General features: G+C 34.1%; 1 protein-coding gene across 2 annotated transcripts in view; it reads left to right on the forward strand.

Annotated features, from left to right (window-relative positions):
• Window positions 1-2,083: 2,083 nt before the first annotated feature.
• Window positions 2,084-16,264, forward strand: part of LRRC7 (leucine rich repeat containing 7) — a 410,462-nt gene continuing 396,281 nt past the window's right edge. The window contains exon 1 of one of the 2 annotated variants that reach the window (XM_044914052.1): window positions 2,084-2,186. In XM_044914052.1, coding sequence (XP_044769987.1) covers window positions 2,090-2,186 — 97 coding nt within the window. In that variant the 5' untranslated portion in view covers window positions 2,084-2,089. The remainder of the gene's footprint in view (window positions 2,187-16,264) is intronic. The other variant, XM_044914051.1, reaches the window with a different exon arrangement.

Here is a 16,264-nt window from a genome sequence, read left to right on the forward strand (position 1 = left end):
TCATTAATTATTCATTACACAGTAGAATCTCAAGTATCAGTCTCCTAGTGGAATTATAATAATCAAAAACTCATGGAAACAATAGATTAAGAAACAATAAGAAAAAGATGAAAAGTCAGAGAATCTTGATTAAATCTCAGTTGAGCCTTTTATTTCATGTGTGGCCATGAACAGGTCACTGAACATTTCTGAGCCTTAGTTTCCTCATCTTCAAAATGATCTTTCAGGAGTTTGTGTAAAGACAAAACGTAATAAATGATAAATGCTAATACATTATAAAATATATTTATTGTTGTTGCTAAAGTCAAAGGGCACTATACAATTGTGAAATATCTTCTAAATTCTCTAAGAAAGAATACATTATGTAACACTTTAGTTAATTCATGAGGATAACTCCCTTTAACCATCTTAGTATCCTTGAAAGATTAACATATAGTAAATCTTAAATCTTATTAAATAAAATGAAGTATACTTTATTAAGTTCTTTATTTCTGAAAATTGGCAATTCATGTGCATGGATGTTTTGTGTTTTTCTAATAACCAGAGCATTTATTTAGCCAGAATTTTTTTTTTCTCACACTGCTGTCTGTTCTTTTCCTTTATTGAATAAAGGCCAGTTTTCATACTTTTCCTAACATACCGGACATTTAAAATTTTAGTATATGATTTCATTTTTATTTGGGATAATTATGATAAATAATAGCTACATTTGTTGAACTCTCAAATTGTGATGGACACAATGTAAAGCATTTTACATGTATTAACATATTTGATCCTCATAACAGTCCTATGAGATGGCTTATGTTTTCCCCATTTACTGATGAAAAAAGTAAGGGACAAAAGTAGGTATCATTCTATAAAATCATCCTTTAAGAGACAAAATGGGAGTTTGAACCTAGGCAGTCTGATTCTAGAACCTAGACTCATCATATTTAAGCCATACTTCACTGCATGTGATCTGCAGATCTGCTTGTGAGTGTTCAGAATGAAAGCTTTGGGCACCACAATTCCTGTGGGAGTTGATTTGCAGATATTTGATTCCAATTGCAACCATATAAGTAAAATTCTCCTGGAGTCCTAGTAGTGCTTTCTAACTTGTTATATGAAAACAAGCATAGTTACATGGAATCAATTTCACATCATCAGTAGTCAGAAATACAAAAAGGAAACTTTTTATTATTTATTACTTTTCCTTTATATTTCTGACTACTCTCAGTAGTTTTTAGGTTATCAAAATGAGTAGATTATGTATTGGTGGCACAAAACTGTAAAGTTTACTGAAACCAAAAAATACCACAAAGAATGTACTATAAAATATACTAACTCAAGGGGTACCTGGGTGGCTCAGTCATTAGGCGTCTGCCTTTGGCTCAGGTCATGATCCCGGCGTCCTGGGATCGAGCCCCACATCAGGCTCCCTGATCCACGGGAAGCCTGCTTCTCCCTCTCCCACTGCCCCTGCTGGTGTTCCCTCTCTCACTGTGTCTCTCTCTGTCAAATAAATAAATAAAATCTTTAAAAAAAAATATGCTAACTCAAGTTGCATTTGATCCACTTATTGTTATTTTCTAGTTGTCAACATTGCTATGGTGTCAGCATCGCTAATGTTGATAGTAACTGAGCTTTATTACACTGGGGATTAGAGCTTCAACATATGAATTTGGAGATGGGGGACACAGACACAAACATTCAGTTCATAACAATCTCTAATTGGAGAATGAGCATATGAATTTTGTCCATGTGGTGTTTTTAACTTTTTTTTTTTAATTTAGAACTCCTTCTCATGGAACACTACATCAAAAACTAATGATGTAATGTATGGTGATTAACATAACATAATTAAAAAAAATAAGAGAGAGAGAGAGACAAACTTAAAAAAGAAAATTTAGAACTCCTTGGAAAAGTCACTCTCCAGTTTACCACATTCCCTGCCACTCTTACTGTCTTATTCCTTGCTAGATACTGAATAGTGTTATCTACTGAACCTCAGTGGGTTCCTGAATTATTGACTCTTGATATAGACCATTTAAAGAGTCAAAATTTATCAAGATTTTGGTATTAAAATTTAGTTTTGGTTCTCTCTTACAGGATGGAGAATCTAATAAGGGGAAGGAATCCCCCACAATATCAGAGAAGTCCTTGTAAAGAAGTTCGTGCAGCACTTCGGAAGAGGCCTGAAGAAGAGTGTAAGTATGTTTAATAGGATTAAGATATGCTCTAGATAGATTTTGGTGAGTAACATTTAAAATAAAGGATTAACTTTTAAGTGATTAGTCAAATGATAGAAGTACTTAACAAATATTTGTTGAATTAAATGGAATTTATTTTTTAAAAACATATGACTAAATGATACCTGGATTCAGACACTAGGAACATTGTTTTCTTAAGTGTTTGTCTTGTACTTCAAGAAGTTCTACTGATAATTGAGGTCCATGTTCAAATAAGGTTGGAAAATGCCACATAATCTACCATATCTTCCTACCATGAATATTAATGTTTCTGAGGAGTCCTGAAGTAAAAGAAACTTTTGAAATGTGTTTAAAATCAATAGATTCCACTTTCATTTGACCATAACACTCTTTCAACATTTTTTTTTAAACCTGAGAACTCTGAAAACCACTGCATTAGACTGAAGAATAAATATTTAACGGTAAACATAAAGCTATGGGTCAAAAAGAAACATTTGATTAATCAAATTTAGGAGAAGATTTTGAAAGATGGAAGTCATATATCTTACCATAAAGTCATTTTATTCCATCTGCAAATCAGTAAATATTAGAATATGTAATTGTCTACCAGGACTTTATTTTAATATTTCTAGTCTGTAGCATTGTTGGAGACATTTGACATAATATCTGTATTTTAAGTTTATAAGATGACCAATAATACTAACTTTCCTCATGCTGTTTGCAAATAATTATCTTCAGGGAACTAAATCACATTCTATTATGGCAAAAATGTATGTGAATTTTGTCCTTTTACAGAAACTTACATTTTATAAGGATAGAGTTAATGCAGTGGGTTTATTGGCATATATAGCTTAATAGACTTTTAAGATTATATTGGCATTTTACATTAGTTTGACGTACACCGTTCTGAGTAAAGACAAAGTACATTAAAGCTGGGCACACTCATGACAAGTAGAGTGTTTTCATTCTATTTTGTTTTATTACAAAGTTAATAGACAACCTGATTATCATCTATGTCATTCAGTATAGTGTTTTTTCTTTTTATTTTTAACGTTGGTTTTCTTTTAATTAATAGATTTACAGCTTCTAACACTATAAACAATACCCAGTTAAAACTAAAATTTGAAAATGAAGATTGAGTTCTGGGCATCATAAAACTAAAACTATAAGATGTAGACTCTTGCACAAAAGTACTGCTTTTTTATTGGATTCATAGGGAAGCTCTGGGATTTCTCCTCTATGCTGGTTTAACACAATAGCTTAGTCTCTGGTATACTTCTTCAGATTTTATTTTAAAATTTATAAGGGATTTTTGTGAGTAAATCTATCATTGATTCTCTCAGAATTGCTATTTAATATAGATAAAGTGATTTTTTAAAACTGACTTAGTCTAGGCTGGAGGTTGACCACTGGGTCCATTGACCAAATCCAGCCTGACACCTGTTTCTGTAAATAAAATTTTATTGAAACATAGCCATCTCTTATTTATTTAGGTATTGTGTATGTCTGCTTTCATATTACAGAGGAAAAGTTGAATAGTTATGACAGAGACTATATGGCCCAGAAGGCTAAAAGTATTTACCTGATTCTTTACAGGAAAGGGTTTAAGCCAAGTTCTGGGCCATTGGTTCTCAAAGTGTGCTCTTCAGATCAGCCACAGTAGCAGCATCTAGGAACTTGTTAGAAATGCAAATTTTAAAAGCTGTAACCCATATCTACTGAATCAAGACCTCTGAGAGTTGGGTGAAGTAATCTATGTAAACCCTGCAGGACATTCTGATGCAAGCTTAAATTTGAAAACCTCTAGCCTAAGTCAAATAACTGACTGCAGATGATACTAAATCACCATGGATACAAAAGACTAATAAAGGTAGGCATATTTTAGAGTTAGGTCTTATTGCTGTTTAATTAAGGTACATAACATAACTGATGCTGGTATTATAACAAGCAAGTCCTCATGAACTGGACTGTGGCAGTCAGGGCAATTTTTCAAATATCATTATAAGAACTCAGTTGCATTGACTAAATTATTGAACATGGGAAGACATAATGAGAAATAAGAAACTTATAAAATGTTATTCTCTTTCAGAGAAGTCTTCATTATCCCTTGTTAGTATAATGAGCAGTTCCTCTTGCCTTGTTACAGACCAGTGTTAATTCCCTAAGTAAGAAGCCTCTTTTTCAGAACGGAAGCAGCATATCACATTAGTTAATTAAGACATTAATTTTAGAGTCACACAGAGGGTTTATTCTCTAATGTGACACTTGATGTGACCAGCTGCAGGAAACAGGGTATTATTTTTTTAATCTAAGACTCCATTACTTATCTGAAAAATGAGGATAATGATTGAGTCTACCTTGTAGGGTTGTTTTGAGAATTTAAGGGAGATATTTATATGGAGATATTGCAGGATTGGTTCCAGACAATGGAAATACCATAAAGAAAATATTGCCATAAATGAATCAAATGAACTTTTTTGGTTTTCTAGTGCATATTAAAAGTTATGTTTATACTATACTGTAGTCTGTCAAGTGTGCACTAACATTATGTTTAACAAAGTGATGTACATACCCTAATAAAAAATACTTTGTTGTTAAAAAATGCAAACTGTCATCTGAACTTTCAGTGAGTTGTAATCTTTTTGCTGGTGGAAGATCTTGTCTCAATGTTGATGACTGCTGACTGGTCAGGGTGTTGGTTGCTGAAGGTTGGAGTGGCCATGGAAATTTCTTAAAATAAGACGACAAAAAATTTTGCCACATTGATTGACTTTTCTTTTCACGAACCATTTCTCTGTAGCCTACAATGCTGTTTGATAGCATTTTACCCACAGTAGAACTTATTTCAAAATTGCAGTCAGTCCTCTCAAACCCTACTGCTGCTTTATCAGCCAACTTTATGTAATATTCTAAATCCTTTGTTGTCATTTCAACAGTCTCCACAGCATCTTCACCAGTAGATTCCATCTCAAAAAACCATGCTCTTAGCTCATCCTAAGAAGCAACTTCTTATCTGTTAAGGTGTGATCATGAGATTACAGAGATTCAGTCACATCCTCAAGCGCCATTTCTAATTCTAATGCTCTTGCTGTTTACACCACATCTGCAGTTACTTCCTCCACTGAAGGCTTGAATCCCTCAAAGTCATCCATGAGGGCTAGAATGAACTTCTTCCAAACTCCTGTTAAAGTTGACATTTTGACCTCTTCCCTTGAATCACAAATTTTCTTAATGGCATCTAGAATGTTGAATCCTCTCCAGAGGTTTTCAATTGACTTTGCCCAGATCCATCAGAGAAATCACTGCCGATGGCAGCTATAATCTTACAAAATGTATTTTCTAAGTAATAACTTTAAAGTCTAAATGATTCCTCGATCCACGGACTGTAGCATGAATGTTGTGTTAGCAGGCATCAAGACAACATGAATCTTATTCTTAATCTATATCTACATCTATATAGCTTAATCTTAATCTATATAGCTCTTCAGAGATCTTCAGTGACTAAGTGTATTGTCAATGAGCAGTGATATTTTGAAAGGAATTTTTTTTCTAAGCAGTAGTTCTCAACAGTGGGCTTAAAATATCCAGTAAACTGTGCTATAAAATGATGTGCTGTCATCCAGGCTTTGTTCCATTTATAGAACATAGGCAGAGTAGATTTAGCATAATTCTTCTAGGACTTTTGGAATGGTCATTGAGCATTGATTTCAACTTAAAAGTCACCAGCTGCATTAGTCCCTAACAGGAGAATCAACCTGTTCTTTGAAGCTTTGAAGCCAAGTATTGACTTCTCCTCTCTAGCCAGGAAAGCCCTACATGGCATCTTCTTCCAATAGAAGGCTGTTTTAGGGGTGCCTGGATGGCTCATTAGGTTAAGCTTTGACTCTTGATTTCGGCTCAGGTCTTGATCTCAGGGTCCTGAGATCTAGACACTCGTTGGGCTCTGCACTCAGCACAGAGTCTGCTTGTCCCTCTCCCTCTGCTCCTCCCCCTGTTCTCTCTCTCTCTCTCAAATAAATGAACAAAATCTTCCAAAAAAATAAAAAGACTGTTTTATCCACATTAAAAATCTGTTGTTTAGTTTAGCCACCTTCATTAATTATTTTAGCTAGATCTTCTGGGTAACTTGCTACAGTTCTACATCAGTACTTATTGCTTCACCTTGCACTTTTATATTATGAAAACAGCTTCTTTCCTTAAGCCTCATGTACCAACCTCTGCTAGCTTCAGACTTTTCTTCTGCAGCTTCCTCACTTCTCTCAGCCTTCAGAGACTTGAAGAGAGTTAGGGCCTGGCTCTGGATTAGGCTTTGGCTTAAGGGAATGTTGGGGCTGGTTTGATCTATCCAAACCATGAAAACTTTATCCATATCAGCAATTAGGGTACTTTCTTATCATTCATGTGTTCACTGGAATAACACTTTTAATTTCCTTCAAGAACTTTTCCTTTGCATTTACAACCTAGCTTACTGTTTGGCACTAGAGGCCTAGCTTTCAGCCTATCTTGGCTTTTCACATTCCTTCCTCATTGAGCTTAATTATTTCTAGCCTTTGATCTAAAATGAGAGACATAAGATTCTTCTGTTCACTTAAACACTTAGAGGCTATGACAGGGTTATTAACTGACCTAATTTCAATATTGTTGTATCTCAGGGAATAGGGAAGCCTGGGGAGAGAGAGAGAAAGATGGTGGTTGGCGAAGCAGTCAGAACATGTACACTTACTGAGTAAACTTGCTATACTATACGGACACAGTTTGTGGCTCCCTGAAACAATTATAATAGCAGCATCAAAGAGCACTGATCTCAGATAACCATAACAGATATAATAGTAATGAAAAAGTTTGAAATACTGTGAGAATTACCAAAATGTGACAGAGACGTGAAATGAGCAAATATTGTTTGAAAGATGATGCAGATAGACTAGCTTGACACAAACCTTTAATTTGTAAAAATGCAATTATCTGTGAAGCATAATAAAATGACGTGCAATAAAATGAGGTATGCCTGTAGCAAGTACTTGGTGTAGAACCTGGTCCATAGCAACTTTTCTTTTCTTTCTTCTACCTTTCTTTTCACTTGTTATTATTGTTCTTCTTATTCCAAATTAAGTATTTGTGTGAAGATAATAAATCATGTTTCTGATCACAGAAATGGAAATTAGTAGAAATTACCACCACTATTTTTAAAAACAACAATGCATAGCAAGCAACAGGTTGTACACAAATGACATAAATCTGAAGTTATTGCAATAGTGTTAGATAGTAATTCATGTTAGGTAGTAATTTTCTCATACAATGGCATGGTTCTTTCTTTGTTATTCTACAAATTCCATGTGGGATCTTGACCAAGACTTACTGGGTCAATTCCCATGGAAAGCTGCCACCTTAGAAAACCATCATAGAAAGCCAAATGGTAGTAGCTTCCCTTTACTGAGCATTGGAATAGTAAAACTTCACTCCTTCAGATGCAAGGAGAGAACTCTTTCATTTGGAGATATTGCATACAGAAGATTTTTGCTAAGTAGCATAATTCATCCTGCTCTCTTTTATAATCTTATACTTTTCTGCAGTATTTTCAATGTGAAGATCAACATTAGGTCACCAGACATAGCTCTTAACCAATTAGTTCATGTGAATTATATCTTGCTATTCTACATCTAGCATAGTCAAACGAACTTTCAGTAAAAATAAATTGCTTCCTATAAAAGACAGACTTTGAAACATACTCAAGTTACATCCCATTAAAAAAAACAAATATATAAATTTTGTCCTCCAAACCACAGCCCCATTCAGCTATAACACTACATTCTTGTTTAATTCCTAGGTAAGCCTCTGTAAAGAGTCATCTACTCTCTCCAACTCACTCCTCCAAACCCATGGAATCTAGACTGAAACAGCTTTCATTCAGACCACCAAAAATCGTTTTGTGTTGCTATTATTTGTTTTCTATTGCCATGTAACAAATTATACAAACTTAGTGGCTAAGACAGCACTCATTTATTATCTTGCAGTTTCTGTGGTTTGGTAGTCCAGCCTGGGTTTAGCCAGGTTCTCTGCTTCAGGATCTTACCAGGTAAAGTCTCACCATGAGCTCAATTGAGGAAACATCTATTTCTGAGCTTACTCGGGCTGTTGGAAGAATTTGTTTCCTTACGGTTTTATGACCCAAAACCCTGCTTTTTGCTGACTTCTAGCTGGAGGCCACCTTTAGGTGTTAGAGGCCTCCTACAGTTCCTTTGCTATATGTACATTCTCAATATGGCTGCTAACTTCATTGAGACAATAAGGAGACCCTGTCCTCAGGGAAGGCTCTGTCCATGTTTTAAGGGCTTTCAGCTGATTGAACCAGGCTCACTCAAGAAAATCTACTTTCATTTAATTCACAATCAACTGATTTGGGGCCTTACCTGCACTATTACCTTTTCCATCTTTTGTTGGCTAAATGCAAGTCACAGATCCTACCCCCATCCAAGGAGAGGGGATTATACAGGACTTGAGCACTTGAGGGTATGATGATCATGGGCCATCTTACAATTCTGCCTTCCACTTGCTAAATCCACCAGGCAATTTTTGTAATGCTCTTTTCATTTAAATCCTGAGTAAGAATCAATACTGTTGATTATTTCTTCCTTTTGAAAATCTTCTAATTTTTTGGCTATCATAATATAATAATCTTCTGATTTTCCTCCATCTCTCTGGTTATTCAACTTGTTCTTTCCAGCCATTACATATTAAAATTTCTGAATACTGTTTGAAGTCTTCTTCTTCCAAATGTATTCATTCCATGAACAATCTCATTACACCCACAGCATCAGTTATTCCTATAATCAGATGTCTCACAAATTGATACCTCCAACCCAGACTTCTCTCCATATATTCAAATGTCTACTTGATACATCATCTTCGTTGTCTTAAAAGTACCTCAAAGTCTTCAAATCCATGTTCTTTTCCTCAAACCTGAACATCTTCCACTGTTTCTTTTTTTCCTTTTTTTGTCTGAATGTTATACATTCTTAACCATCCAAGTTTGAAAGACACAAATCTAGGAGTGATTTTTCATATCTTCTCCTTTTCCTCTTATATCCACCATAATCTCAAGACTTCTTAATTTTACCTTCTGAAAATGTTATGAATCTGTTCACAAATCATCTCCTCTGCAAAGATTTTAAGATTCTTCCAGATACTCCTATAAGTTGTGTTCCTACATAGTGTTCTGAAAACTTTTCATTTTAAAATGATCCTATGGCTTTCCATTGTTCATTCAAAAAAGACAAAAGCCTTACTATAGTTTATAGCACCTTAAAGAGTCTAACTTGTACCCACCCCTTCAGCTTCATCTCATACTCTATTCTCTTACTCTGTATTCCAACTACATGGGCTTTCTTTTAATTCCTGAACATATTCACTAATAGAGGAACAGAATATACATATTTTTAAATGATATGGAATCACAGAACAACAAGAATGACAAAAATTACCCTAAAAGGAAGAGTATACTTCTGTAAAATATTGAATGTAGAAACAAAAAAAAATTAGAAAGTTGTATGAAATTTTTAATAATCACAAGAAGATGAATACTCTATAAAATAATGGCAAAGTAAACAATAAGGAAAAAATGGCATCTTTTTCCAAAAAGCAAAAGAAATAAAAATCAACATTGATGAGAAAAGGTATTACAAAAAACTTAAACATGAAAAGCAGACAAAATCTTCACTGGAGTCAGTCAAAGAAGAATTAACATTGTAAAAATATAAGATATTTGAAGAACAAATATAGAAAACCCATGAATACAAAGGAAATATAACCAAAACAAAAAAAGGTAAAGGGGAATAATGACAAATGTGGAGAAATAAAAAAGTGGGAATCCAACCTAAGATTTACAATTTGTTCTGAGAAAGAAATCAAACTGATTCAAAGGAAAAAATCATCAAAGACTTACTTGAATATACTTCAAGGTAGTAAAAATATGTGACCGCATATTAAAATGTCTTACAGTGTACTATACCATCACTTAAATGAGATCTGCATCCAGACACATCCAGAGAAATATTTTTAAATTACACTATCAGCTTTTTGACAAGTAAGATATCTGTCTTATTTACCATTACATCAGCAACACATAGTGTAGTGCCTGGAACTTGGGAGATATTTAACAAATATTTCAGAAGAGTGAAGAAATTAATTACTTAACTTTTAAAATAAAAGTGCACCATAGGAATCTGCTTGAAAGAAAGAAAAAGAGGGGAAGAAGAGAGAAAGGATTAGAAACAGAGAAACAGAGAGAGAGAAATGAAGGACGTGAGGAAGGAGGAAAGGAAGGTAGGGAGGAAGGAAGAATGGAAGGACAGTTTTTTTATTTTAAAACAGATGTCATGAACTCATTTTCCTTGTTCTTTCCTTCACAATGCAACTGAATACCCTGAAAATTATTCAGTGGACCATGATGAAAGGACTCTGAAAGCTTAAAAGAAGAAGGCAAACTGGCTGGGACTTCAGTAATTGAGGAAAGAAAACATTGTGTATTATTTTGGTATTTGGTATTTCTTTTTATCCATATATCCCTGGATATGTCACAAGAGATAATTGAAAACTGGCACTGTCAAAAGACACTGATCATCATCATCATCATCAAGAAAAGCCTGCTCTTCCAGTCCAAAGGAATGGGATAGGAGAGGCCCAATAGATACCTTGTAGAGAGCCCTAACCTTTATTCTAAAATCCCAGTTGACAGGCAGTTTAATCCACCTGCAGTAACAGATCAATAAGGCCCCATCCATCCAACCCTACTTTCCCTGGCACACAGACCTATCCAGTACTAACAATGGTGTCAGTGAAACCCTGTGTCTCCCTATCTTCCACCCAGTGGCATAAGAAGACCCAGACCCAGTAGTTTCTGTGCCTTCCCAGAAAGTAACTCAGTACATTAGGGAGACCAGAAAGGCACTTTCACTCTGGCAGATATCACCAGTAGGGTTTGCGCAATAGCCCAATAGTGCCAGAAGAATAAAGCAGACCAGAATAGCATTAGCATTACAAGGAATTAGAAAACTGTCATTGTAACTAAAGCCTACAAAAGTAGGCCAGAATCTATATGCTCATCTAAACAGGATAAGTGCCTGGTAAAAGTAGAAGATTCTTATAGGTTCAAGAGTCTCCTAATGTAATAACCAAAATGTCCAAGATACAATTGAAAATTGTATTATACCAATAGTATTATTATGTATTTGTAAGATAAAAATGATATTGAGGCATCTGGGTGGCCCAGTGGTTAAGCATCTGCCTTCGGTTCAGGTCATGATCTCCAGGTCCTGGGATAGAGCCTGCATCGGGCTCCCTGCTCAGCAGGGAGTCTGCTTCTCCCTCTCCCTCTACCCCCAACTCTTGCTCTCTTTCTCGCTCTCTCTCAAAGAAATAAATAAAATCTTTAAAAAAAGATAAAAATGGTATTATATCATTCTATCAAGAACTAAGAAAAACCATAATCTGAATGAGAAATGACAATTATCTGACACCAATACTAAAATGAATCAGATGTTGGAATAATCTGACAAGGAATTGAAGCAGGCATTACAAAAATGCTTCAATAAACAATTACATAATCCCTTGACACAAGTGAAAAAAATTGAAAATTTCAGCAAAGAAGTAAAAGTTATTAAAAAATGGAAATTATATAACTGAAGAATTTAAAGACCAAAATAAAAATCTTGCTGAATAGACTTAAGAGTAGAGTGAAAACGGCCAAGAATAGAGTAAGTGAGCAGGAAGACAGATTATTCAAATTTACTCAATCTAAACAACAAAGAGAATAATAGACTTAAGAAAAATGAACAGAATTTCAAGAATTTGTGTAAAAATAACAAAAGATCTAATATTATCATTAGAGTCTCAGAAAGAGAAGAGAAAGAGCATTTGAAAAAAAGTATTTGAAGAAGTATTGGTTGTAAACATCCCCAAATTGGTAAAAGACATAAATTTAGATATTCTGGAGGCTAGATGAACTCCTAATATGATAAACCCTAAAATATCTCCAACAAGATATGTCATAATTAAACTTCTGAAAACTAAAGATAGAGAAGAAAATCTTATAAACAGCCAGAGAGAAATAAAGACTTAGCCCTTTACCTACAAAGGAACAGAAATTCAAGTAATGGTGAAAGAGAACAACAGAATGGATAGAAATAGAACTAAACATAATAGGACTTCTTTTTAATCTTGTATTTTATAGTTGAAGCAAAAATTATAACAAAACTTGATAATGTACCCAATATATGTAGAAGAAATAATTAAGATAAGTACATATATAAAGTGGGGAGAGTAAAGGGACCTAAATGTAAGTAAGGTTTCTCTACTTCACTTTAAGTGGTAATGATATTGAACCCAGTAGATTGTGGGAAGTTACATAAGTATGTTTTAATATCCAGAGCAACCACTAAGAAAATTATACAATATGATATACTCAAATAATTATAAATGATTAAAAATAAATTACAAACTATAAATAAATAAAAATTGAGCTAAGAAATATCCAAATAACCCGCAGGAAGACAAGAAAAAAGAAACAGAGGAATGAGAAACCAAAGGAACGAACAGAAAATAATAAAGTGGCAGACTTAAGCCTTAGGATATCAATAATTGCATTAATTATAAAGGGTGTAAATTAAAAGGCAGATCTTGTCAGATTAAAGGCAAGGATAAAGGATAAAAAGGCAAGACATCATGTGCAGCCTATAAAAATTTCTTTAAATGTAAAGATGCAGGAAGATTAAATATAAAAGGATAAAAAAGTAGATATATCACACTATGTAAATGAAAGCTAGAGTGACTGTATTTATATCAGGAAAATTAAGTTCAAAGTAAAACATAATGAAGAAAGTCATTCCATAATGATAAAAGGGTCAGTTCATCAAGAGAATATACCAATCTTCAATTTATTTTTTACAAATTTATATTTTCTTAGGCTTTCCCTATAACTTTAAGCTATATATACTTCCTCTTTAGTTTAGCTTTGTTATAATTTTTTTTGTTTTTTTTTTAAGATTTTATTTATGTATTTGACAGAGAGAGACACACCGAGAGAGGGAACACAAGCAGGGGGAGTGGGAGAGGGAGAAGCAGGCTTCCTGACGAGCCAGTATCCCGATGTGGGGCTCGATCCCAGGACCCCAGGATCATGATCCGAGCCGAAGGCAGGCGCTCAATGACTGAGCCACCCAGGCACCCCATAATGTGTGTGTGTGGTTTTTTTTTTTAACAATTTAGTTTCTAATAGCTAAGAAACTCTTGGTAGCATAGTTATGATTGTGACCTGCTTAAAAAAGACACTATTGTTGGATGACTGGGTGGCTCAGTCGATTAAGTGTCTGCCCTCGGCTCAGGTCCTGATCTTGGGATCCTGGGATCCAGCTCCCTGCTCAGTGGGGAGCCTACTTCTCCCTCTCCCTCTGCCGCTCTCTTGCTCCCTTTCAAATAAATACCTAAAATCTTTTTAAAAATCATTTGTTTTTATATAGAGAAATATTTATGAAGGTGTAATCTTTCCTCAGAATTAAGCTGAGTCAATATTATGGAAACTAAAATTCCACAAAGCTTATCTATTGAGTTTCTGAATAATAAGAAAAATTTACTGAAGAGGTTCCTTTTCTCTCTGACCTTTTTATAGAATTTAAATTCCTAATAACATAATTCTATCCTTATGGCAATGATATTATACTTTGCATTGCAAACAATATATTTGATATTATCAGGAGATGAAACTTAAAATTATATTGTTTTCAAATAACTGAATGCTACTTTTCCAAATGTCAAAATATTCTTCTATTAACCAGTTTGGTGAAAATCATGATTAGTCATGTTCTTGTCTTCATGTTAGAAATTATTGAACATGATTTAACCTTCTCCTGATGATTCAAGGACAGTTTTATAAACACCCATTACTGTAAAGTGTGGTAATAGAATTCCATCTGTGCTTCCCTCCATATCAAGTTGTCAGCTGTCACTTTTGCTGTGATTATTCTTGCTTTTAAGCTATCCCTTTTTTTTTTGACATATTGTTTCCTGTTTTAGTTTCCTTCTTCAGAAAGGTGATAAACCACCCTTGTTAAGAATTATAAAATAAATAAGTGTTAATGAATCAAGGATTGAAAACTAATCAAGCCTTGGATGACGTATGATAAACAAGATAAAGAACTATGGAACATTAAATGCAGAAGTGGGATGTTTTATTTTAAAATATCCTGAGGTTACCCTTTCTCTACATGACCTCATTTCAGGTCTATACTAGATCCCTTTACCAGGTTGTTGCAGTGACTCAGCTGTGATGTTGGTGACCTGGTGCTACTGTCATTTCACTCATTTGGTTAGGGACTTACGCATTGGGGGATGGAGATGAAATCTAATGAAGATCATATTCAATAAAGAAATCTAATGAAATCCTCAGGCTATACACTTATAGAACTTGCAAATATGCATAACAATGGAATGGACAATGTACAAAGGAAGAATTATTGTCTTTTCCTGGACTTCTCTTTATGCTAGAAAACTTCCAGGAAGCTCTTGGAAAATGTTCCCTATCATTTCACTGGCCTAAATCATGTTATATCTCTATCCGTGTACCATTACTTTATTCCAGGAAAATGCTACGCACTCATTAGCTTAGGACTATTATACTGCACCAATCACTTTAAAGGGTTGATTTAGTACATCAAAAACTGATGATGTAATGTATGGTGATTAACATAACAATAAAAAATTTTTAAAAAGTAATCTTAGATAATATATTTGCCACTTGGCCTATCATACAATTATTCAACACTATATCCCATACTATTGCTTGTAGTATGTATTTGTCTATATTCACTCAGCTATCCTAAAAGATTTTAAGGTTGGGAAAGGGAATAAGGGATAGAAGAGATGTTACCTGAGCGATCAGGAATCTGGGCATTGATATTAAAGGCAAAGGTATTACATATAATTCAGTGCCTTCTTTTCCTACCCAAGCCCTATAGTTTGTGGGTAGTATGTATTGCTATTATCTTCAGCTTTTCCTTTAATTTTCTTAAACATTCAGTTTCCTTCTGATTTGGAATGAGACCCACTTCTTCATCTCCCTTTCAAGCTTAAATAATTATTAGTCACATTTTATAGATGAGGCTATAGAACCTCAGACATGTTAAGTAATGTATACAATGTCACACATCCAGTAAGTGCCAATGCTGGAATACAAACTTAAATTTGACTCCAAAAACCATCTCGTTTCTTCTGTTCCATTCTATATAACTCGTCCTCATTTTAGTTCTTCAGGATTCACCTTCTGCTTAATCCTTGAAATTTTTTAAGCGTAAAATATCATACAAAGAAATGCATATAACATATTTGTATGTTTAAAGAATTATAAATTAGCATTCATGTACCTAAAATATCAGAGTTGCTGAATTGCATATTCCTACCCACCTCTAATTATCTCTTTTTGTTCAGTAACTCCATTCCAGGAGACCAGTTTTCCCTATGCTTCATTGCTTAGGTCCATCTTTAAGTTGAACATTTAAGTCTTACAACAAAGCCAATAATGTATACAATTTTAGTAGAAGATGACTCAAGAGAAACAAGTGGTCAGTGATTTCTCATTGGCTAGGAAAGCTTACTAAATGTTACACTTTGCATTAGTATCTTAGATTGTGATTACACAGTGCCATAATAAAAACTGAAGTTACATCCAGTTGAATTTTATCATCACAACTGAAATTAATACATGTTATTGACTATTTTGACATGATGTAAAAATAAGATTAAAGGGAGATTAGAATAAATTTGATTCACAGCCTGAACATTCTTAGACTTATTAGAAAATTGAAATCAGGTTCATGCAAACTTAGTATAGAGTTGATGTATTTTAGAGAGCTTTCAAAGTTTGAATAGAAATCCAGGCAAATAACTTAAAAAAATATGTCTTAAGCTCTTCTCTGGAAAGTCCATAGGTTTAAGCCAGCTTGCTTAGTTATCTCTACAAACAGCTTCTTCCAAGATTCTACTCAGGATACAATTTTAGAAAAGAGTCTCAACACTTATTTTTGTAGCAC

This window comes from Neomonachus schauinslandi, chromosome 4 (genome assembly GCF_002201575.2).
Source record: "Neomonachus schauinslandi chromosome 4, ASM220157v2, whole genome shotgun sequence".
In the NCBI taxonomy this organism is placed as follows: Eukaryota; Metazoa; Chordata; class Mammalia; order Carnivora; family Phocidae; genus Neomonachus; species Neomonachus schauinslandi.